Below are 17,823 nucleotides of genomic sequence, written 5' to 3'. Positions count from 1 at the left end.
TAAAAATTCAGTGCAATATTATCAGTAAACAATACAGAGTAAGTAGTTTGTATACTGCTCTTTATTCCTTAATAATGGTAAAATTCTGTTTCAACTATAATAAAAGGGGGGAAATGCTGTTCTTGCCAAGAAGGAATGTTTAAAAGGCAAAAACAGCAAGTTCCCTGCATTAAATAAGCAACCGACTGTTTACAATGGCAGTAACCTGGTAACTATGACATCCAAGGATGTACTGTATTTTGCTGAACTTGGGATACTTGATCCATGTTCTGTTTTCTTTGAAGGGAACTTACAACAATCTCTATACCTAGGATGTTTTTTATGCCGGGTGACAAACAACAGATGAAAGTTCACTTTCACTGAGAACATACCTCGGGCATAATTTTTAGGTCTATAAACGATTCGAAAAGAGCGATTGAATCAGATCTTATTATGGAGGTTAACAACCAAGTCGTGCGCATCATCTAGAAGCCTCCAGACGTCGAGCTGCCCAGCCATGCTATGGCACTCCCGCAGTATCTCATCCATGCTGCTGTACCTCTCGATGATCAGCTTCCTCCTCTGCAGGACACAGGCTGCAATGGCATAGAGCAACAAATCGTCGGTTGGAGGAGCATGGAGCCTTATCCTTCCCCATGTGGACCTTCCAATACCAGCTCGAACAGCGGCCTGATCAGCCCACATAACCTCCCACAGGCATAAAGTCTGCTCAAAGGTGAGCTCTCTCCTGAAGAGGACTAACACCATTCTGTACACAAAGAAGCAGTCCTCGGCCTGCAGCTTCTGCAGGTGCCTATAGAGGTGCGAGTCTTTGCGCTTGATGATCTGGGAGACGGTCTTCAACTGTCTTCTTATTCCAACCTCATCCAGCCTGAAGTTGTGCCGTGCTTTCTTCATGAAGCCCACAAAGCACCAAAATGCTTCATGGTCTTCCTTCATTACCGCAATTATCGGTGACAACAGGTCACTCATACCTTGGCAGTAGCCAATCTCTGGATCATAAAGTGCATACGCCTCAAGCAACGCAACTAACCGGGCAGCATGATATATCATGTAAGGCTCTAAATGGTCATAGTCTTTCAAACCAACAGACAATGCACGCTCCAGTGCCTTTTCCTCGGAGATTTCAGCCTGGTTACAGGAGAATAAAGCCCAGTCTGTGTTTGCACGGATAGCATCTAGACGTATAATGCGCTGCCATGTTGCAAAATCCTCTGGAGTTTTGTTAGATCTAAAGAAGTCTGACTTGGATGAGGTACTCCTGACAAATTTAGGCTCTGGAGAGCAGTTCTCTTCTATATCAGCACAGACGGATATCTGGCCATGGTAATCTTCATCTGAAGACCCAGAGTCAGAAGATTCTGATTCTGCCATAGATGGACCTACACAAGTTAACTCATTTGTATCATCATCCATGCATTCTTCAGCACCACAGGCAGCATTATCCGGACTGTTTGCCTCGCTGCCTGAACAACTAAATTCCTTGGCTGATACAGAAACACTTGCACTAACATCTTGCAGATAAGGCACACCACGAGAACACCCCTCATTATTGGTTTCATTTATAACCTTTAGCCCAAATCCCTTTTGGCAGTTCAGAATTTGATGGCATTTGCGGCTGAGCTTTTCGTACTCATTCCTGCACCAGAAGATGTGCCAAAAAAATGTCAATAAATTAAGCAGAGATCATTAAAGTCAGTGTTTGCATGCCATTCTCGTCTGATAATTTGAAAAGCAGCAAAGTCTAGCATGGGTCGAGTTTCACCCAAGCTTATATGTACTCCCTCCGTTCCTAATTATAAGACCTTTTAGAGATTACACTATGGACTACATACGGATGTATATAGACACATTTTAGAGTTTGTTCACTCGTTTTGCTCCTAATAAAGTTCATAGTAGAATCTCTAAAAGGTCTTACATTTAGGAACGGACGGAGTATTACTTATCTACTGTCACTTCGTGCTACTTATATGTGAAGGTGAGTTATTATAAATGCAGACCATGTGTACAATTAAAATCTAGAAAGTAAGTACCGACAGAAGGTGAGTTATTATGAAAATGTTACCTTTTCTTTGTCTTGATGATATTTCTTTCCTCTTCAGAACTATTTAAATCATAGCTGTATATGACAAGAAATTTGGTCAATCTTCAGACTTAGTGTAAAAAGCCTACTAAGCAAGAAGTACTTATTAAATGTTTTAAAAGGCAACATCGAAGTACTTTGTTCACAGGTTCACACTAGATTTTACTACACCATATAGAACCACCAAATATTACTGTTTCAGACATAGTTCTGAATTCTGAAGCATGGTTTAAAAAAACTGACAAGACCAGTTAGACCGAAAAATCCTAGACTGTTGGAAGGTCTGGTCCACTTCAGCAGTTGGACCAATTTATGGAAACACTGAAAAAAATAGTGCAAAATATGTGTCAGCCTCACCCTCACAGAGGACCTTCCCTATCGGGCTATAACAGTACAACCTGAGCTGAACTTGATTGCTGTCTAGGGCAGCCCGGTGCATGTAGCTCCCGCTTGCGCAGGGTAAGGGGAGGGGTCTGACTAATACATACTCCCTCCGTCCCAAAATTCTTGTCTTAGATTTGTATAGAAATAGATGTATCTAAATACTAAAACGTGACTAGATACATTCATATCTAGACAAATCCAAGACAAGAATTTTGGGACAGAGGGAGTATAATACAAATACAGTATGCTATCTGGCCACAGTCAAACAGCTCACACCATAGTTCCAACCGTTCAACCGGTCGCCACAGCAGCTTACTCGCCTGTCTGGGTCTTAAAATTGTATTCTACAAGAGCAGTTTTCTTGATCAGTTGCCATAACAGCTTAACCGCCTGTCTGGGTCTTTAAAACTGTTTGCTGTGCATGCTGGTGATCCTTAAAGAGTAGTTTTATTAATCTAAACAGTACTAACAGGCCTCTTGGATTTGCAGGATTCCCCAGGACGCAGGAATAGGAAAAACGCAGGTTTGGAATGTCATGCCATCTTCACTACTATACAAGATTGAACAGTTTTTTTTTTTAATTGTGCATAGGAGAAACATAGCATTCTTTCCAAGAGGCTGGAGTGGATGGAAAAAATTCCTACAAAACCTAGTACAAATGAATCCTGGAAAAGTTCCTATGGACTGCAATCCTATGAATCAAACAACCAATGTGGGAAAAATTCATAAGGATCAGAATCCTCTAAAATTCCTTTGGAGATCCATTGAATCAAATAGACTTTGCAGTTTTCACTACATGGTGCAATATCAGATTTTATCTCTATTGTAGCTATCATGTGAAGTCTCATTTTCAACTATATGGCTGAAATAACTACAAGAGCATAGTATTACTCACCATCACGAGCATAGGTTGATAAGAGGTTCACATTATACTGACATATTTAATGTTATGTGGATCAGCCCTTTAAACGTGGAGTCTTATCCCTTCATTAGAGTCTTATATAGTTGATTAAGCATCTTTGTTAGGAAAGACTCTAGTCAGTTCAGAGATGGTATTAGAGTTTGAATAGATTTCTAGCTTGTTGGCTAAGTCTTGTCTCTTATATAAAGGGGCTGACCCCTCTTAACAAAGCAGAGAAGAATATTGTCGTTTACTTTTATCTACTTTTCAGTAATTAGGGTTAGGTCAGTAGTAGTTTTTCCAATTTGGTATCAGAGCCATCTACGATGGCGGACAAAGAAATCGAGAGTGAGACTGTGGAGTGTTAAGAGTATATATAATATAGCCATGTACCCCTTCGTATTTAGCCCATTATATAAGGGGTTTTCTGCATATTGTCCACACCTGTATATGTATATATATCGGCCTATGGCCTCATGGGAATACAAGTTGCATATTCCTAACATGGTATTAGAGCCTAGGTTCTTTTTTGCACGCGCAACTCGTGCTCTTCCCGATCCAATCTTCCACACTGTCGCCTGTCCGTCTCGCATCTCGTCTGCCCCCGTCGATCTCTGGTGCTAGCTGGTTCTGCAGGCCGAATCTCGTCCCGCTCGCAGGATCTGTCCGCCCCATCGATCTCTGGTGGAGGTTCCGCTCGCTTCTCGTCCCGCTCGCTTCTCGCGAGTGGTGGAGGTTCGGATCTCGGGTGGTGGTTCCGCTTGCAGAGTCTACCCGCACCGAAGCCTAGTCAACCCCTGCTTCCTCCAGATCTCCTGGTCTCCTGGTCCAACTGGATCTCGTGGTCTCCTATCGCTCGATCCCATGGCTCTCTGTTGGCTGCTACTGTTGAGGGTTGTTGACTATTAAAAAAAATGTTTGTTGCATCAGGCTACGTTGTTGTTCCTCGTTGTCAGGTGATTTTTGATGGCACTAACTACACCGAGTTCATTGGCTTCATGCGCATTCACATGCGCGGCATCCGTCTATGGGGCGTTCTTTCTGGCGAGGTCCGTTGTCCGCCACGTCCGGTTCCTCCTGTGGCCCCCACTCCGCCGACGCCACCGGTTCTTCCTGCGGATGCTAATCAGGCTGCAAAGGATGCAGCTAAGCTTGCTGATGAGGCCACTGTTCATACTTATGATGAGCAGGTTTTGACTTATGAGGAGGCTCTTCAGACATATCATGGTGCTCTGTTTGTCTACACTCAGTGACTTGATGATGATGCTCGTGCTGCAGTTGTTCTCACTGCTAGTGTTCTGCCTCAGTTTGCCTTTGAGTTTCTGAGCCTTCCTACTGTATTTGAGATGTGGACCTGTCTTCGTCAGCACTATGAGCCCTCTGGTGATGCCTTATACCTCTTTGTGGTCCGTCAGGAGCATGCTCTTCAGCAGGGTGACTCCACTGTTGATGATTTCTATGCACAGAGTTCTGCTATCTGGCGCCAGCTTGATTCTCTCCGCAGTGCCGGTTGTCGTACTTGCCCGTGTTGCCAGGCTGTGCAGGCCAATTTGGAGTTTCATCGTGTCTACGAGTTCTTGGCTCGGCTTCGTAAGGAGTTTGAGCCCCGGCGTGCTCACTTGTTTGCTCGTGGTTGTATCTCTCTCGTGGAGGCGCTTTCTGAGATTCGTGCCGAGGAGACTCGCTTACGTGGCGCTGGTTTACTAGAGGTTCCCTCTTTGCTCGCTGCTCGAGCTCCCACTACGCCACATGCTGCACCAACTCCTCGCTTAAGTGCTCCGCCACTCTTGCCCACTCCTTCTGGCGGCTTGGGCCGCCCCCGTCCACATTGCGGCTACTGCAACCTGGATGGTCATGTCGAGTCTCGGTGCTTCCAAAAGAAGAAACACCTGCGTAAGGCGCGATCATCATCTTCAGGGACTTCGTCTACTACCTCGACATCTTCAGCCACCGCTTTGACTGAGCAGGATATTCTGAGACTTAAGCGTCTGCTCGTTGCTTCAGGTTCTTCCTCGACGGGTACTGATGGTTCTGTGACTGATACTTCCTGCACTGAGCAACCACCTTCTACACAGAGCAACCACCTTCTACACAGTCAGGTACATCCCCATGGGTTCTGGATTCTGGAGCTTCCTTTCATATGTCTTCTCATTCTTCCACTTTGTCCTCTCTTCGATCGCTTGATTTTCCTGTTCATGTCCTCACTGCTGATGGTACTCCTCTTTCTGTTGCTAGTAGAGGCAATCTTAGTACTCCTTATTCTGTCCCTGATGTTGCTCATGTTCCTCGACTTACCATGAATCTGTTTTCCGCTGGTCAACTTACTGATTCTGGTTGTCGCGTCATCCTTGACGTTGACTCTTGTTTTGTCCAGGACCGTCGCACGCACACTCTGGTTGGGGCTGGCCCTCGCCGCCGTGATTCTCAGGGTCTTTGGGAGTTAGACTGGCTTCATGTTCCTTCCGCTGCCACCACTATCGCCAGTTCCTCCGCTTCAGTCGCCTCCGCTACCGGTTCCTTCCAGCAGTGGCATCATCGACTTGGTCATCTTTGTGGTTCTCGTTTGTCGTCCTTAGTTCGTCGAGGTCTTCTGGGGTCTATCTCAGGAGATGTCTCTTTAGAATGTCAGGGTTGTCGTCTTGGCAAGCAGATTCAGTTACCATATTCACGTAGTGAGTCAGTGTCTAAGCGTCCTTTTGATTTAGTCCATTCTGATGTATGGGGTCCGGCTCCCTTCGCTTCGAAAGGGGGTCATAAATCCTATATCATTTTCATAGATGATTTCTCTCATTACACATGGCTTTATTTCATGACTTCTCGTAATGAGGTGTTGTCTATTTATAAGCGTTTTGCTGTCATGGTTCACACTCAGTTCTCTTCGCCCATTCGGGTGTTTCGTGCTGACTCCGCTGGCGAGTATATTTCTAAGATGTTGTGTGGTGTTCTTGCTGAGCAAGGGACTCTTAATTCTCTTATCCTGGTGCTCACGCTCAGAATGGCGTGGCTAAGCGAAAGCATCGTCATCTTCTTGAGACGGCTCGTGCATTGATGATTGTTGTCTCTCTCCCGCCTCATTTTTGGGCTGAGGCCGTCTCCACCTCCACCTATCTCATCAATCTACAACCTTCCGCTACTCTACAGGGTGGAGTTCCTTTCGAGCGTCTTTTTAATCGTTCTCCGGATTATTCGATGCTTCGCTTGTTTGGTTGTGTTTGCTATGATTTCTTGCCCCTCGCAAACGCACCAAACTGACTGCTCAGTCTGTTGAGCGTGTCTTCTTAGGCTATAGTGATGAGCATAAGGGCTATCGTTGTTGGGATCCTATCGGTCGTCGGATGCGTATCTCTCCGGATGTGACTTTTGATGAGTCTCGCCCCTTCTACCCGCGTCCATCTTCCTCGACTTTTTCAGTGGAGGATATCACTTTCCTCACTTTTCCTGACACATCCCTCACCCCCATCGAGCCTTTGTCTATTCGTTCTGCTATCTCTGCTTCTCCACCTCGTGTCAATTTGCCACCACCATCTCCCACGGTTTCCTCCCCTAGCATGTCATCGGATTCTGCACCTTCATCTCCGGTGACTTCTTCGTCTTCACCGGATTCTACCTTGGTGATCCCTCCTTGCATTGTTCCATCTTTTCTTCAGTGTTACACTCGTCGTTCACGTCATGTGGATGCCTCTGCGGATGTGTCGTCATCCTCGTCTCAACCTCCCTATGGCTTTGCGTTCTCGTCCTCGTCCGCCTGTTGATCGCCTTGGATTTCCCACTGCTGGTGCTGGTGTTCTTGAGCCGACTTCCTATCTTCAGGTTGTTGTTCATCCTGAATGGCAGTTTGCGATGGCAGAGGAGATTGCCGCTCTTGAACGCACTGGTACATGGGATCTTGTTTCCCTTCCCCCCGATGTCCGTCCCATCACTTGTAAGTGGGTCTACAAGGTTAAGACTCGCTCTGATGGTTCTCTTGAGCGTTATAAAGCTCGTCTTGTGGCTCGTGGCTTTCAGCAGGAGCATGGTCATGATTACGACGAGACTTTTGCTCATGTGGCCCATATGACCACTATTCGTACACTTCTTGTTGTGGCCTCTGCACGCCACTGGTTTGTATCTCAGCTTGATGTTAAGAATGCCTTTCTTAATGGTGAGCTGCGTGAGGAGGTGTACATGCGGCGACCACATGGGTATTCTGTTCCTGATGGCATGGTATGTCGTCTTCGTCGCTCTCTCTATGGCCTTAAGCAAGCCCCCCGCACCTGGTTTGAGCGATTGCCTCTATGGTAACTGTTGCTGGTTTTTCAGCCAGTGCTCACGATCCAGCGTTGTTTGTTCACCTTTCTCCTCGTGGTCGGACTCTTCTTCTTCTCTATGTTGATGACATGATCATCACTGGTGATGACCCCGAGTATATTGCCTTTGTAAAGGCCCGTCTTAGTGAGCAGTTTCTTATGTCTGATCTTGGACCTCTTTGTTACTTTCTTGGGATTGAAGTCTCTTCTACCTCTGATGGCTTTTTTATATCCCAGGAAAAGTATATCCGGGACCTTCTTGCTCGTGCTGCTCTTACAGACGAGCGCATTGTTGAGTCTCCCATGGAGTTCAATGTTCACCTTCGTGATACTGATGGTGACCCCCTGCCTGACCCGACGCGTTATCGTCATCTTGTTGGCAGTCTTGTCTATCTAGCTGTCACTCGTCCGAATATCTCTTATCCGGTTCATATTCTAAGTCAGTTTGTCTCCGCTCCCACCTCGGTTCACTATAGTCACCTCCTTCGTGTTCTCCGATATCTTTCGGGCACGATCTCCCACCGTCTATTCTTTCCTCGCTCCAGTTCTTTACAGCTTCCAGCCTATTCGGATGCTACGTGGGCTAGTGATCCTTCAGATCGCCGTTCACTTTCTGCTTACTGTGTTTTTCTTGGTGGTTCTCTCATTGCCTGGAAGACAAAGAAACAGACCGCAGTTTCACGTTCGAGTGCAGAGGCTGAGTTGCGAGAGATGGCTCTTTTGAAGGCAGAGGTGACTTGGTTACGGTGGTTACTTCAGGATTTTGGTGTTTCTATCACTACACCTACTCTGCTCTTATCTGACAGTACAGGTGCTATCAGCATTGCGCGCGATCCTGTGAAGCATGAGCTCACCAAGCACATTGGTGTTGATGCTTTTTATGTGCATGCTGGTGTGCAGGATCAAGTTATTGCTCTTCAGTATGTAACTTCCGAGTTACAATTGGCGGATTTCCTGACGAAGGCCCAGACTAGAGCGCAACATGGCTTCTATCTCTCCAAACTCAGTGTTGTTAATCCACCATGAGTTTGAGGGGGGTGTTAGAGTATATATAATATAGCCATGTACCCCTTCGTATTTATCTCATTATATAAGGGGTTTTTTGCATATTGTCCACACCTGTATATGTAGACATATCGGCCTATGGCCTCATGGGAATACAAGTTGCATATTCCTAACATGGAGCAGATAAAAATCATCATGAAGCAGTTGGAGGCCTTCGCACTCCAACAAGAGGAGGACCAAGCGCTCCTCGCCGGGCTGGTGCAGCGCTTGACGTCGCTCGAGCAACGGCTGTCGGCCCTTCCCTCACCTCTAGATTCCACGGCTGCACCAGCTGCTCATGACACCACCTTCACGGACCAGGCCCTCCTCCTCCCCAGTAACGACTCACCCTTGGTGCTCCCCCTTGCCAACAGCACCTCTGGTGTCCCCTTTTCCAGCGGGGGGAATCACCGCTTCCGTCGCCGGACCCCACCGGACAGATTGTCCACCCCCTCACTTTTGGAGCCAACCACCATCAGCCGGCAGCACCCCTTTGCCACCTCCAGCTATCTCCTTACTCGCCACAGCCACCCCCTAATATCAATCTGGCCACTTGGCACCCTTACCCTACAGCCCAAATCCCACCCCAATGTTGCCACCCACAGACCCACCTACCAGCAGCAGCCCTACCATCAGCAGCAGCAGCATGTTTTCACCACCGCCTCTACCGCCTTCACAAACCCATCTATGCCCATCAGCCCCCCTACACAACCCATCTATGGATCGACCCCGCCCTTCCGCCCCTATCTAACAATCACCTCGGCCCAGGTTCCGGTTCAGGCGTGCCTCGCTTCCACAAGCTCGACTTCCCCACATGTGATGGTTCGGTCAACCCTCTTGGTTGGCTCCATAGGTGCGAGCAGTTTCTCCGTGGACAGCGCACGGCCGAAGCTGACAAGATCTAGACTGCAGCATACCACCTCACCAATGATGCTCAGTTCTGGTACTTACAGCTTGAGCGCGATTTGGCATGCCGACATGGGAGCAGTTCAACGAAGCTTGCCACGCTCAGTTTGGGCCGTAACTCCGCGCCAATCCTTTGAGCGAGCACATCTGCCATTCACTTCCTCAGTTGCCGACTACACCAGCAGGTTTCTAGCGCTCATGTGCCGCAATAGTGAGCCGTTAACACCGTCCCAACAATGGTTTCTGTACACAGAAGGGCTGCCCGATGGTCTTCGCGTTGACGTTGAGCTTCAGGGTCCATCTTACCTCCACACCGCCATCTCCTTCGCCAAGGCCTGTGAGCAGAGGCATTTCCCTCCAACAACGTCACCGCACCAGCCTTCTGGTCCTATAAGGCTCTTGTGCCCCTCCGATCTATAACAATACCTTCCCCGCCAGCGCTACTAGCACATGTTCTGCCATTAACCACTCCAGAGCCAACCCCCGCCACGGCAGGTTCGGCGCCTCACCCCAGCTGAGTTAACAGAACGTCATCGCCAAGGCCTTTGCTTCAACTGCGACGAGACTTATGTTCAGGGTCACCGGTGTGCGTGGCTCTTCTTCATCGAGGCTGATGGCTGTGACCAAGATAGCTCCACATCTGGTAGCACCCAAGGTAAGTGACCAACCTACAGCTTGCGGACAAACTGTTTTTCAAGGAAGGGAAAGATGTTATCTGGACCAACCCTCCAAATGTGCAGTCTTATCCCTTCATTAGAGTCCTATAGTTGATTAAGCGTCTTTGTTAGGAAAGAGTCCAGTCAGTTTAGAGATTGTTTTAGAGTTTGAATAGATTTCCGGATTGTTGGCCAAATCTTGTCTATTATATAAAGGAGCAAACCCCTCTCAATAAAGCAGAGAAGAATATTGTCGTTTACTTTTATCTACTTTTCAGCAATTAGGGTTAGGTCAGTAGTAGTTCTTCCATTTAAACAACAGTTCAACAAGTTCACATTTAAATGCATGAAAGGACAGGAAGGAGATTCAGAACACACCTTAAAAGTCATAATTGATGGCTCTCTGCATTAACCCAACTAAGCATTAGTGACACAACGTTCAGATTTCATGCCTAAACTATGATGTGGCCATCAAACACATGCTTCGCAGCACTTCAAGGCCAGATTACAGTTCAGGCATACTAGTTTATCCCAATTTACATTTGCCATCAACTGAGGTGTATGTACCACATGCAAGGTTGTCCAAATAGTTCTTTATGCTTTAGGTGATTTAATCATAAAAACTCCGCTAGGACATGCAAAAGAAGGGGCCCAGATAGGTAACATTTCAAGCAGTTCACCTTACATTCTTTGAGGGTCACAACATTATTTTGCTTAGCACGCAACAAATAGGGAGGCAGACAGCAAAAGTAAATAGCACAAGTACTCCAGGAGTACTAGAACAATGAAGATATATCTAAACTACAGGAAAAAAAACTCAAGATGATTGCTACTGAAATTGCAATCATGTCTAAAAGCTTAAAACTTCAGACCATGTTAACAAGATGACTGTTATAACATACCAGATGTATAAAATAGAGAGGTCGGGTAACTTACACTCCAAGTAGAAAGGGCCAAACTTCAGCCCTGATACCTGGTTCAATTCCCTGTAGAGTGATAGAATTAATAACCTCGATATTCTTTAAAGTGGACTTAGATGCAGAACATTACATCATGGTGAACATGTGTATAGCTAATGATCACATATGTATGTCGGACATCCATTACAAACGAAACCTGGATACTGACGAAACTTACCCCACTGCGAACTTTCTTCAGAAATTTTCTTCCTCCATCACGAAACTTCCCATTCACAGAAAATAGACGGCTCCAGTTTTGACAAGAGAGTGCTTGTTTTCTTTTCCTCCGAGACCATGGAGATTTAATTTCACCTCTGGAAATAGATTGCTTGCTTTTATAAAAAATGAAATAGATAATTCTATAAAGTGGTGCGACCAAATGATAGTTCGGTGATAATTTAAGTTATGCATTACTGTAGTTGAGCATAGCATTCACAATACAACTTTCCTTCTACTGCTCTACAACCAAATAGTATCACAGTCACATGTTAGTGGTGTTCAAAAGAATTTCTACTCAACCGATGGAAACCGGCAATCAGTGGCATAGTTCATTTTCATTTGTTGCTTTCAAATAGGGTGGTGAAGTTAGTTCGAAAAACTGAATTACAGCTTTCATGGTTCGGTGTGAAACTGTTTTTGGAGACAGCTGCCACAGGTAATGCAAACCTTAGAAGCTAAATGTACCTCTTTATGAGTTGCCACCAACACCCACATACAATTTGTAATCTACTTCCTCCGTCCCATAATATAAAGATGTTATAGATTACAACAACATAATATAAGATGTTATTACAACTCAAACAGATGCTGAAGGTGCCCAGTTCATGATACTAGGAAACAATTGCAATGAAAAATCCATGGTGCAAGCTTGCGAAACAACTCTACAACTCAACCTACAAATCCATGGCACATACTCGCAAAGCAACTCTACAACTCTGCACAGACCACTCAAACAGATGCTGAAGGTGTGCCCAGTTCATGATACTAGGAAACAATTGCAATGAACAAATCCATGGCACATACTTGCGAAACAACTCTACAACGGCCAACACATCAAACCAAAACACCCTATATTGCATGTCCAAACTTTTTTTAAGATGACATATTGATTTTGGTACTAAATTGGCTGAACAACTGGTGCGCATTTCACGGAAACGGAGCTAACACTATAAGGTGAAATACGACTTCTTGCCTACGAAGTGTGAACTCCTAACTAAGCCTTATCTAGATCAAAGCGTAAAACAACTTGGTCTGACCAGTGAGCACTTAAATAAAAGTAACATTATTTTAGTCTAAAGGGGCATCTACATCAGTACTACCACTGACCAAACCAGCATTTCGAACAAAACACACACAAGAAGCATAATTTTGAGCATCATTAGTTGATTTAATCTAACTATGGGACAAGAAAACGAAAAAATGCTATTGGACAAAAATCCCCCATTTAAGCAACTTCATTTAGGTATTGACCGGTGGTCATAACTCCGGAGGAGAGAACTGACCGGTCCGAGTTCGGTGGGGACGACGATGAGGAATCTGCGGCAAGCAACGCCGATGCTGAAGCCGAAGCCGAAGCCGCCGGGGCCGATTTCCCCAACGCCGCCAAAGAGGAGGCCGACGAGGCGACGAGAAGAAGCGAACGGCGGTGGATCCGCGAAGAAGGCGGCGTCGGCGAAGATGGCGTCCTCGGGGACGAGGAGGATGAGGACGAAGACGAGGTGCTGGATCGCCGCAGGGCCTTCATCGCCGCGGCGCTCTCCCGCCTGCCCCTGCCCCCACCAACCGATTGTAACTACCGGGGCCAAGCCCACACGGACTGCTCCAGCGTGAGGGCGGCGAGCCTCTCCATCTACGCCGCCGGACAACGATGCGGACCTCGCCGACGGTGAGGTGGGACTCAGTGGCGGATGCGGATCACTTCGCGGTCGATTGGTGATTTGTTCTCTCTCTCCGAAGAGAGACAAGGGGAGTTAAAAAAAAAAGGGTGGGTGCGGTGGGTGCTGGTTTTAAACAGTCGCGTACTGAGACTGACGTATGAGGTAGTAGGATTCTCCGAGCCCACAAGTCAGTGTGATCGTTCGAGTATGGAGCAGCCTTTGTCCTTTTTGTTGTTGTTTTTTTTGGCAAGTTTTTTCTTTGTTGTTGTTCTTCTTCTTTGGTACTGTAATCATTCTTGGTGGTAATGTAAAATTCGGTCAATCGATAAATGAATACGGTGGATTATGAATTATAAATTCGAAATCAGCTAATTGTTTGGAACGGTATCTCTCAAGAATAAGTACCAGGCATTAAATAGTTCGGTTGGTTTATGAATTATATACCCATTCATAATCAGCTAATTTTGCTAAAGTTATTCCTCTCTTTTCATAGAATATGTTGAAGTTCTTTCATTTAAAGGATTTAAGAAGATCTTATTTAATTTTTTATGTCCATCTTATTTAAAGTTTGGTACTTGTCGTGAGAACTAAATTTTTGATATGGATCTCTCCCTCCTAAAGTATCATGAGATTTTGGTTTGGTATGTGTCCGTTTCTTGTGTTGGTTATTTATATGGGTTTGCATGTCCGTGCCCAGTTTATGCCTTCCATTTTGAAAATATACTCTTATACAATATTCTCTTTGTTCCTAAACTAGCATAAATGCCCGTGCGTTGCAGCGGGAAGAACAATATTTGTTTTTTTAGGCATAAAATACAATAATTTTATAGGCAAGACTCTTCGCATTTTAGTATGGATTTTGAACAAACAACTTCAAATTTGAATATTAAAATGTGCAACTAAAGCTCATTTTTGTCTTTGTGTGGCCAAAACACCCACCTCTCACACGTGATGATCTTGGGTCGAGGTATAGTAGTATCTTGATGGATCCGCCCATGCATAACCTTTCTGCCCAACACCTACGAAAAATAGTAGACACGATAGAAAAAACATATTAAAAGAGAAGATGAGAAAAATTGATGGTGCAAAAGGGAGATCAAGAAAAGAATGGAGATAAGGATCATAAAATCACAAGCTTAATCACTTGTAACCAGAAATCCATCTCCACATGACTAATCATGTGACAAACAAGGAGTAGGCCAGTAGACACAAATCCATGAGACATGCGTAATTATTAGGAGGCACGAAATCCGTTTGTGCATGCAAAAATCTCAGCTCAAAATGAACCATATATTGTATACGCATCAGAAAGAATATAATAGGAAATCTAGAGCACATCACGCAGTCAATTGTGCTACACACCGCACGTCCCTTTGTGGGACCCATATTTGTTTTGGTTTGATGCTAAGATGGATAGGCTATCGACGGTTGGTTGTCTGTCATTATTCTCTTTCCAGCGATTTTGTCCATGCATCGTCTCTCTAAGTCTTCATCTCTCTCTTTCCATGCAAAGTCCCTACCTACCTTAGATCTGTGTCGCTTGGAGGCACTCGAGGTAACTGCGCAAGTGCGGCGGCCGGCGACCGGCAACCAGCACAGCCAAGGTAGCGAGGCAAGCTCCTGCCTCTCCAGGAGCTCGATTTCGATGAGACTCACAGGCGAGGGAGCGGAGGAGATCTCGATTCTTCGCGGGCGAGCTCGATGGTGTGGAGTCGCACCAATGATCTTTTTTTTAAGATTTTAGACTGCCTGACCTATAGCCGATGGGGAGGAAGATGAGCGCGGCTAGTGGCTAGTGTACTGAACACGGCAGCAACCCTCGCCCGTCAATTTGCTCACATGCATGCACGCGTCAACGTCAATATTTGAGTTATTGCGTGCAAGCTCCCGTCACGTCTGGCTATCTATTGACGACGGGCTCCTTCACCTGGCCAGCATGCATCATGTCAATCCATTGAGCGTCAACTCATGCAACGATCGGTGATGGGTACAGAACTTTTCTTTATTAAGAAATATTAGGGCAGGGACTCTGCCTATCACAAAAATTATAGGAACTTTTTTATAAAAATACCATGGTGGGTTTTCCGACGGAAGCAATAGCCGCTTTATTATTAGGTATAGATAGATATATGGTGTATTTTCTTTTAAAGCCAAACCTTGTCTATGTTTAATCAACTTTATAGCAAACTATATAATGATTTATAGTACCAAATATATATAATATGAATATATATTTCATGATGAATCTAGTGATGATGATTTGGTATTCTTGATCTTGATATTTTTGTCTCGCTCCGTCTCGCCCAGCCCACTCTTGCGAGGGGGGGCGAAAGCGCACACCGCCCTCTCCAACCCTCCTTCACCCCTTTCCCTCCCCCCCCCCCACCGGTGTCGATGGCGGCGGGACTTCCCTTTCCCTTCCTCATGGCGTGTGGTGACGCGGGAGAACCACATCGGGCGGAGGCGCGCAGCTAGGCGGGGTTGTGCACGGCGACGTGGCACGGCTGCGACTGTGCGATGGCTCCGTGGACGGACGACTATGGGTTAGGTGGAACTTCCCTACGTAAGGAGGCATTGGTATGCTGCTCCATCCATATCTGCAAGCAACATGGCCAGCCGTCACTCGTGGCCTCCGCTGCTGCAGGGGGTTAGTGCGGGCTCGGGCCGGTGGTGCGGACCTGACGCAGATCTGGCAGGGCGGCGCGGGTCCGACAAGGTGGAGCTACTCGGGGTCCTCCGGACGGCAGCGGGGCAGACTGCTGCTCCATAGTAGTGGTGGTCCATGTTGCCGGCAGTCGGTGTGTGGTGGTATCTCCGGCTGGTCAAGGCGGCACGGATCTGGTATGCGGTGGTGGATGTTGTTCGATAGTCCGCAAGTGTAGGGGGCGACCTAGTCCGCATTGGTGCAAGCTTCTGCTTTAGTGCTCTTCCTCCTTCTTGCGTCGTGGTGGCGTCGATCCGAGGTTTGCTCTTCGGGCATCATTGTGTCATTGTACAGATCGATGCAATGACCACGGACATGGCGGTGTGCGAGCGTGCTCGGCGATGGCCGTCGGTAGTCACTGGGTTGTCCCTTCCCCCCCCCCTCCCCAGTCCACCGGGACCGTTAGGGACAAAGGCATGGGCGCTTCCTACTGTGGAGGTGTCGACCCAAAGCCACTGGTGTCGACCCAAACCCGGTGGTTGATGTCGGGCTCGGAGTCAAAGGTGTTCACTTTCACTCTTACTATTGTGGTTAGGTGCTCATTGTTAGGAAGTATTAGTATTGGTCTAGGAGTCCTATTAGTCTATGTTTACTTTCCTTTCACCTCAAATCTTGTGTAATATATATATACCCATTGGTCCTTCAATAGATTGGGCCTTCAATAGAGATAATATGCTTTCCTAACACTCGTGACGTGGATGGTCGGCGGTGCCTAGGGGCTTCGGTGCTGGGGCGGCAGCCCTGGTCGTCGAGCCTCACGGTTGGCTTTCCGACAGGCTTCGTGGTAGCGGTGGTGACTCCATATTTTGGTCGTGTGGGCAACTAGGGATGTAATGACGGGAGGCTTAGGCCTGCTCTCACAGTGCCCAGATCTAGGGTGCGAAAGCTTGTCCCTCATTGAGGTGGTGGTCGAGACTCCTCTTGGTGGTGCAGGTGTGTGTCCGGGTGAAACCTTCGCGCTTCTGGCGCCGACGACAGTGACACATGTGGATGTCGCTTGCTTCTTGAAGTGGACGTCATGGATCTCGTACCTGTGCCAGGGCTCACGGTGAAAACTTTTGTCTATTCTCAGACTCGGCAACGGCGATGCTTCATGTCGTCACCCTCTTGGGGGTGTTATCTTAGGGGTCTTTGTTCGGGCATCGGCGAGATGTTAGACTTGTTCTAGGCTCATGTTTTATCTTTGATCTATTTTGTAAGGGGCCTCCCCGCCATATTGTATCGTCCGATCGTGTATTTTGGTTCGTTGATTTATTTATAAAGCGGTACGAAAGCCTTTGTCGAGATATTTTTGTCTACAAACTTAATCAAAGTTAGAGAAATTTGACTTTTATTTTTAGACAATACACCTTATATTTAGGAAACAAAGGGACTATCCCGATATCTTTTATTATAATAGTACTCTTTAATTATTTCATGTAATTATAAGTACTTACGTAAGTAGCGAAGCAATCCAAAATTGACTGCGAATTGAGTACTTTGGTGAAACCAATCCATCACGGTTTAAGTTCTAGTCTTAGTATCCATGCTTGCATATTCGAACGATGTTCATGGGACTTATCTAGTTTGTTGCGTCGCGGAAGAGCGGAGCGGAAACTGTCCCGGTGCTAGGGTTCCTCCCGCCGCCAGCGGCTCCCAGCGCAACCGCCGCCATTGCCGGAGCCCGTCAGCGCTGCCAGCCCCCTCCCCCACCCCTCCCTCTCCCCCTCCCTATGCCCCCACACGATGCCCCCCAGCGGCGCCCGGGGCGGCGCCGCTCCCCCAAGCCGCCAACTCCCTTCCTCCCCGCCCCTTCCTACCGTGGGGCAAGGCCCGAGGGGTGTCAGCGGTGGCGGGACATCCCTTCCCTGCGCGTTGATAACCCACAAGTACAGGGGATTGCAACAGTTTTCGAGGGTAGATTATTCAACCCAAATTTATGGATTCGGCTCAAGGGGAGCCAAAGAATATTCTCGAGTATTAGCAGCTGAGTTGTCAATTCAACCACACCTGGAAGACTTAATATATGTAGCAAAGTAGTATA

At 46.8% G+C, this 17,823-nt stretch overlaps 1 protein-coding gene across 1 annotated transcript; it reads right to left on the bottom strand.

Annotated features, from left to right (window-relative positions):
• Window positions 1–43: 43 nt before the first annotated feature.
• LOC123407234 (rab GTPase-activating protein 22-like) lies at window positions 44–13,197 on the bottom strand. The gene is made up of 5 exons (XM_045100321.1): window positions 12,722–13,197; window positions 11,398–11,533; window positions 11,197–11,246; window positions 2,066–2,119; window positions 44–1,639 (listed from the first exon to the last, which is right to left on the bottom strand). The coding sequence occupies exons 1-5, from the start codon at window positions 12,961–12,963 to the stop codon at window positions 421–423; spliced, it is 1,701 nt and encodes a 566-aa protein (XP_044956256.1). The 5' UTR covers window positions 12,964–13,197; the 3' UTR covers window positions 44–420.
• Window positions 13,198–17,823: the final 4,626 nt, after the last annotated feature.

Source organism: Hordeum vulgare, chromosome 7H (genome assembly GCF_904849725.1).
Source record: "Hordeum vulgare subsp. vulgare chromosome 7H, MorexV3_pseudomolecules_assembly, whole genome shotgun sequence".
Taxonomy (NCBI): Eukaryota; Viridiplantae; Streptophyta; class Magnoliopsida; order Poales; family Poaceae; genus Hordeum; species Hordeum vulgare.
Note: the sequence above shows the minus strand (reverse complement) of the source record. Positions and strands in the feature narration are given on the sequence as shown.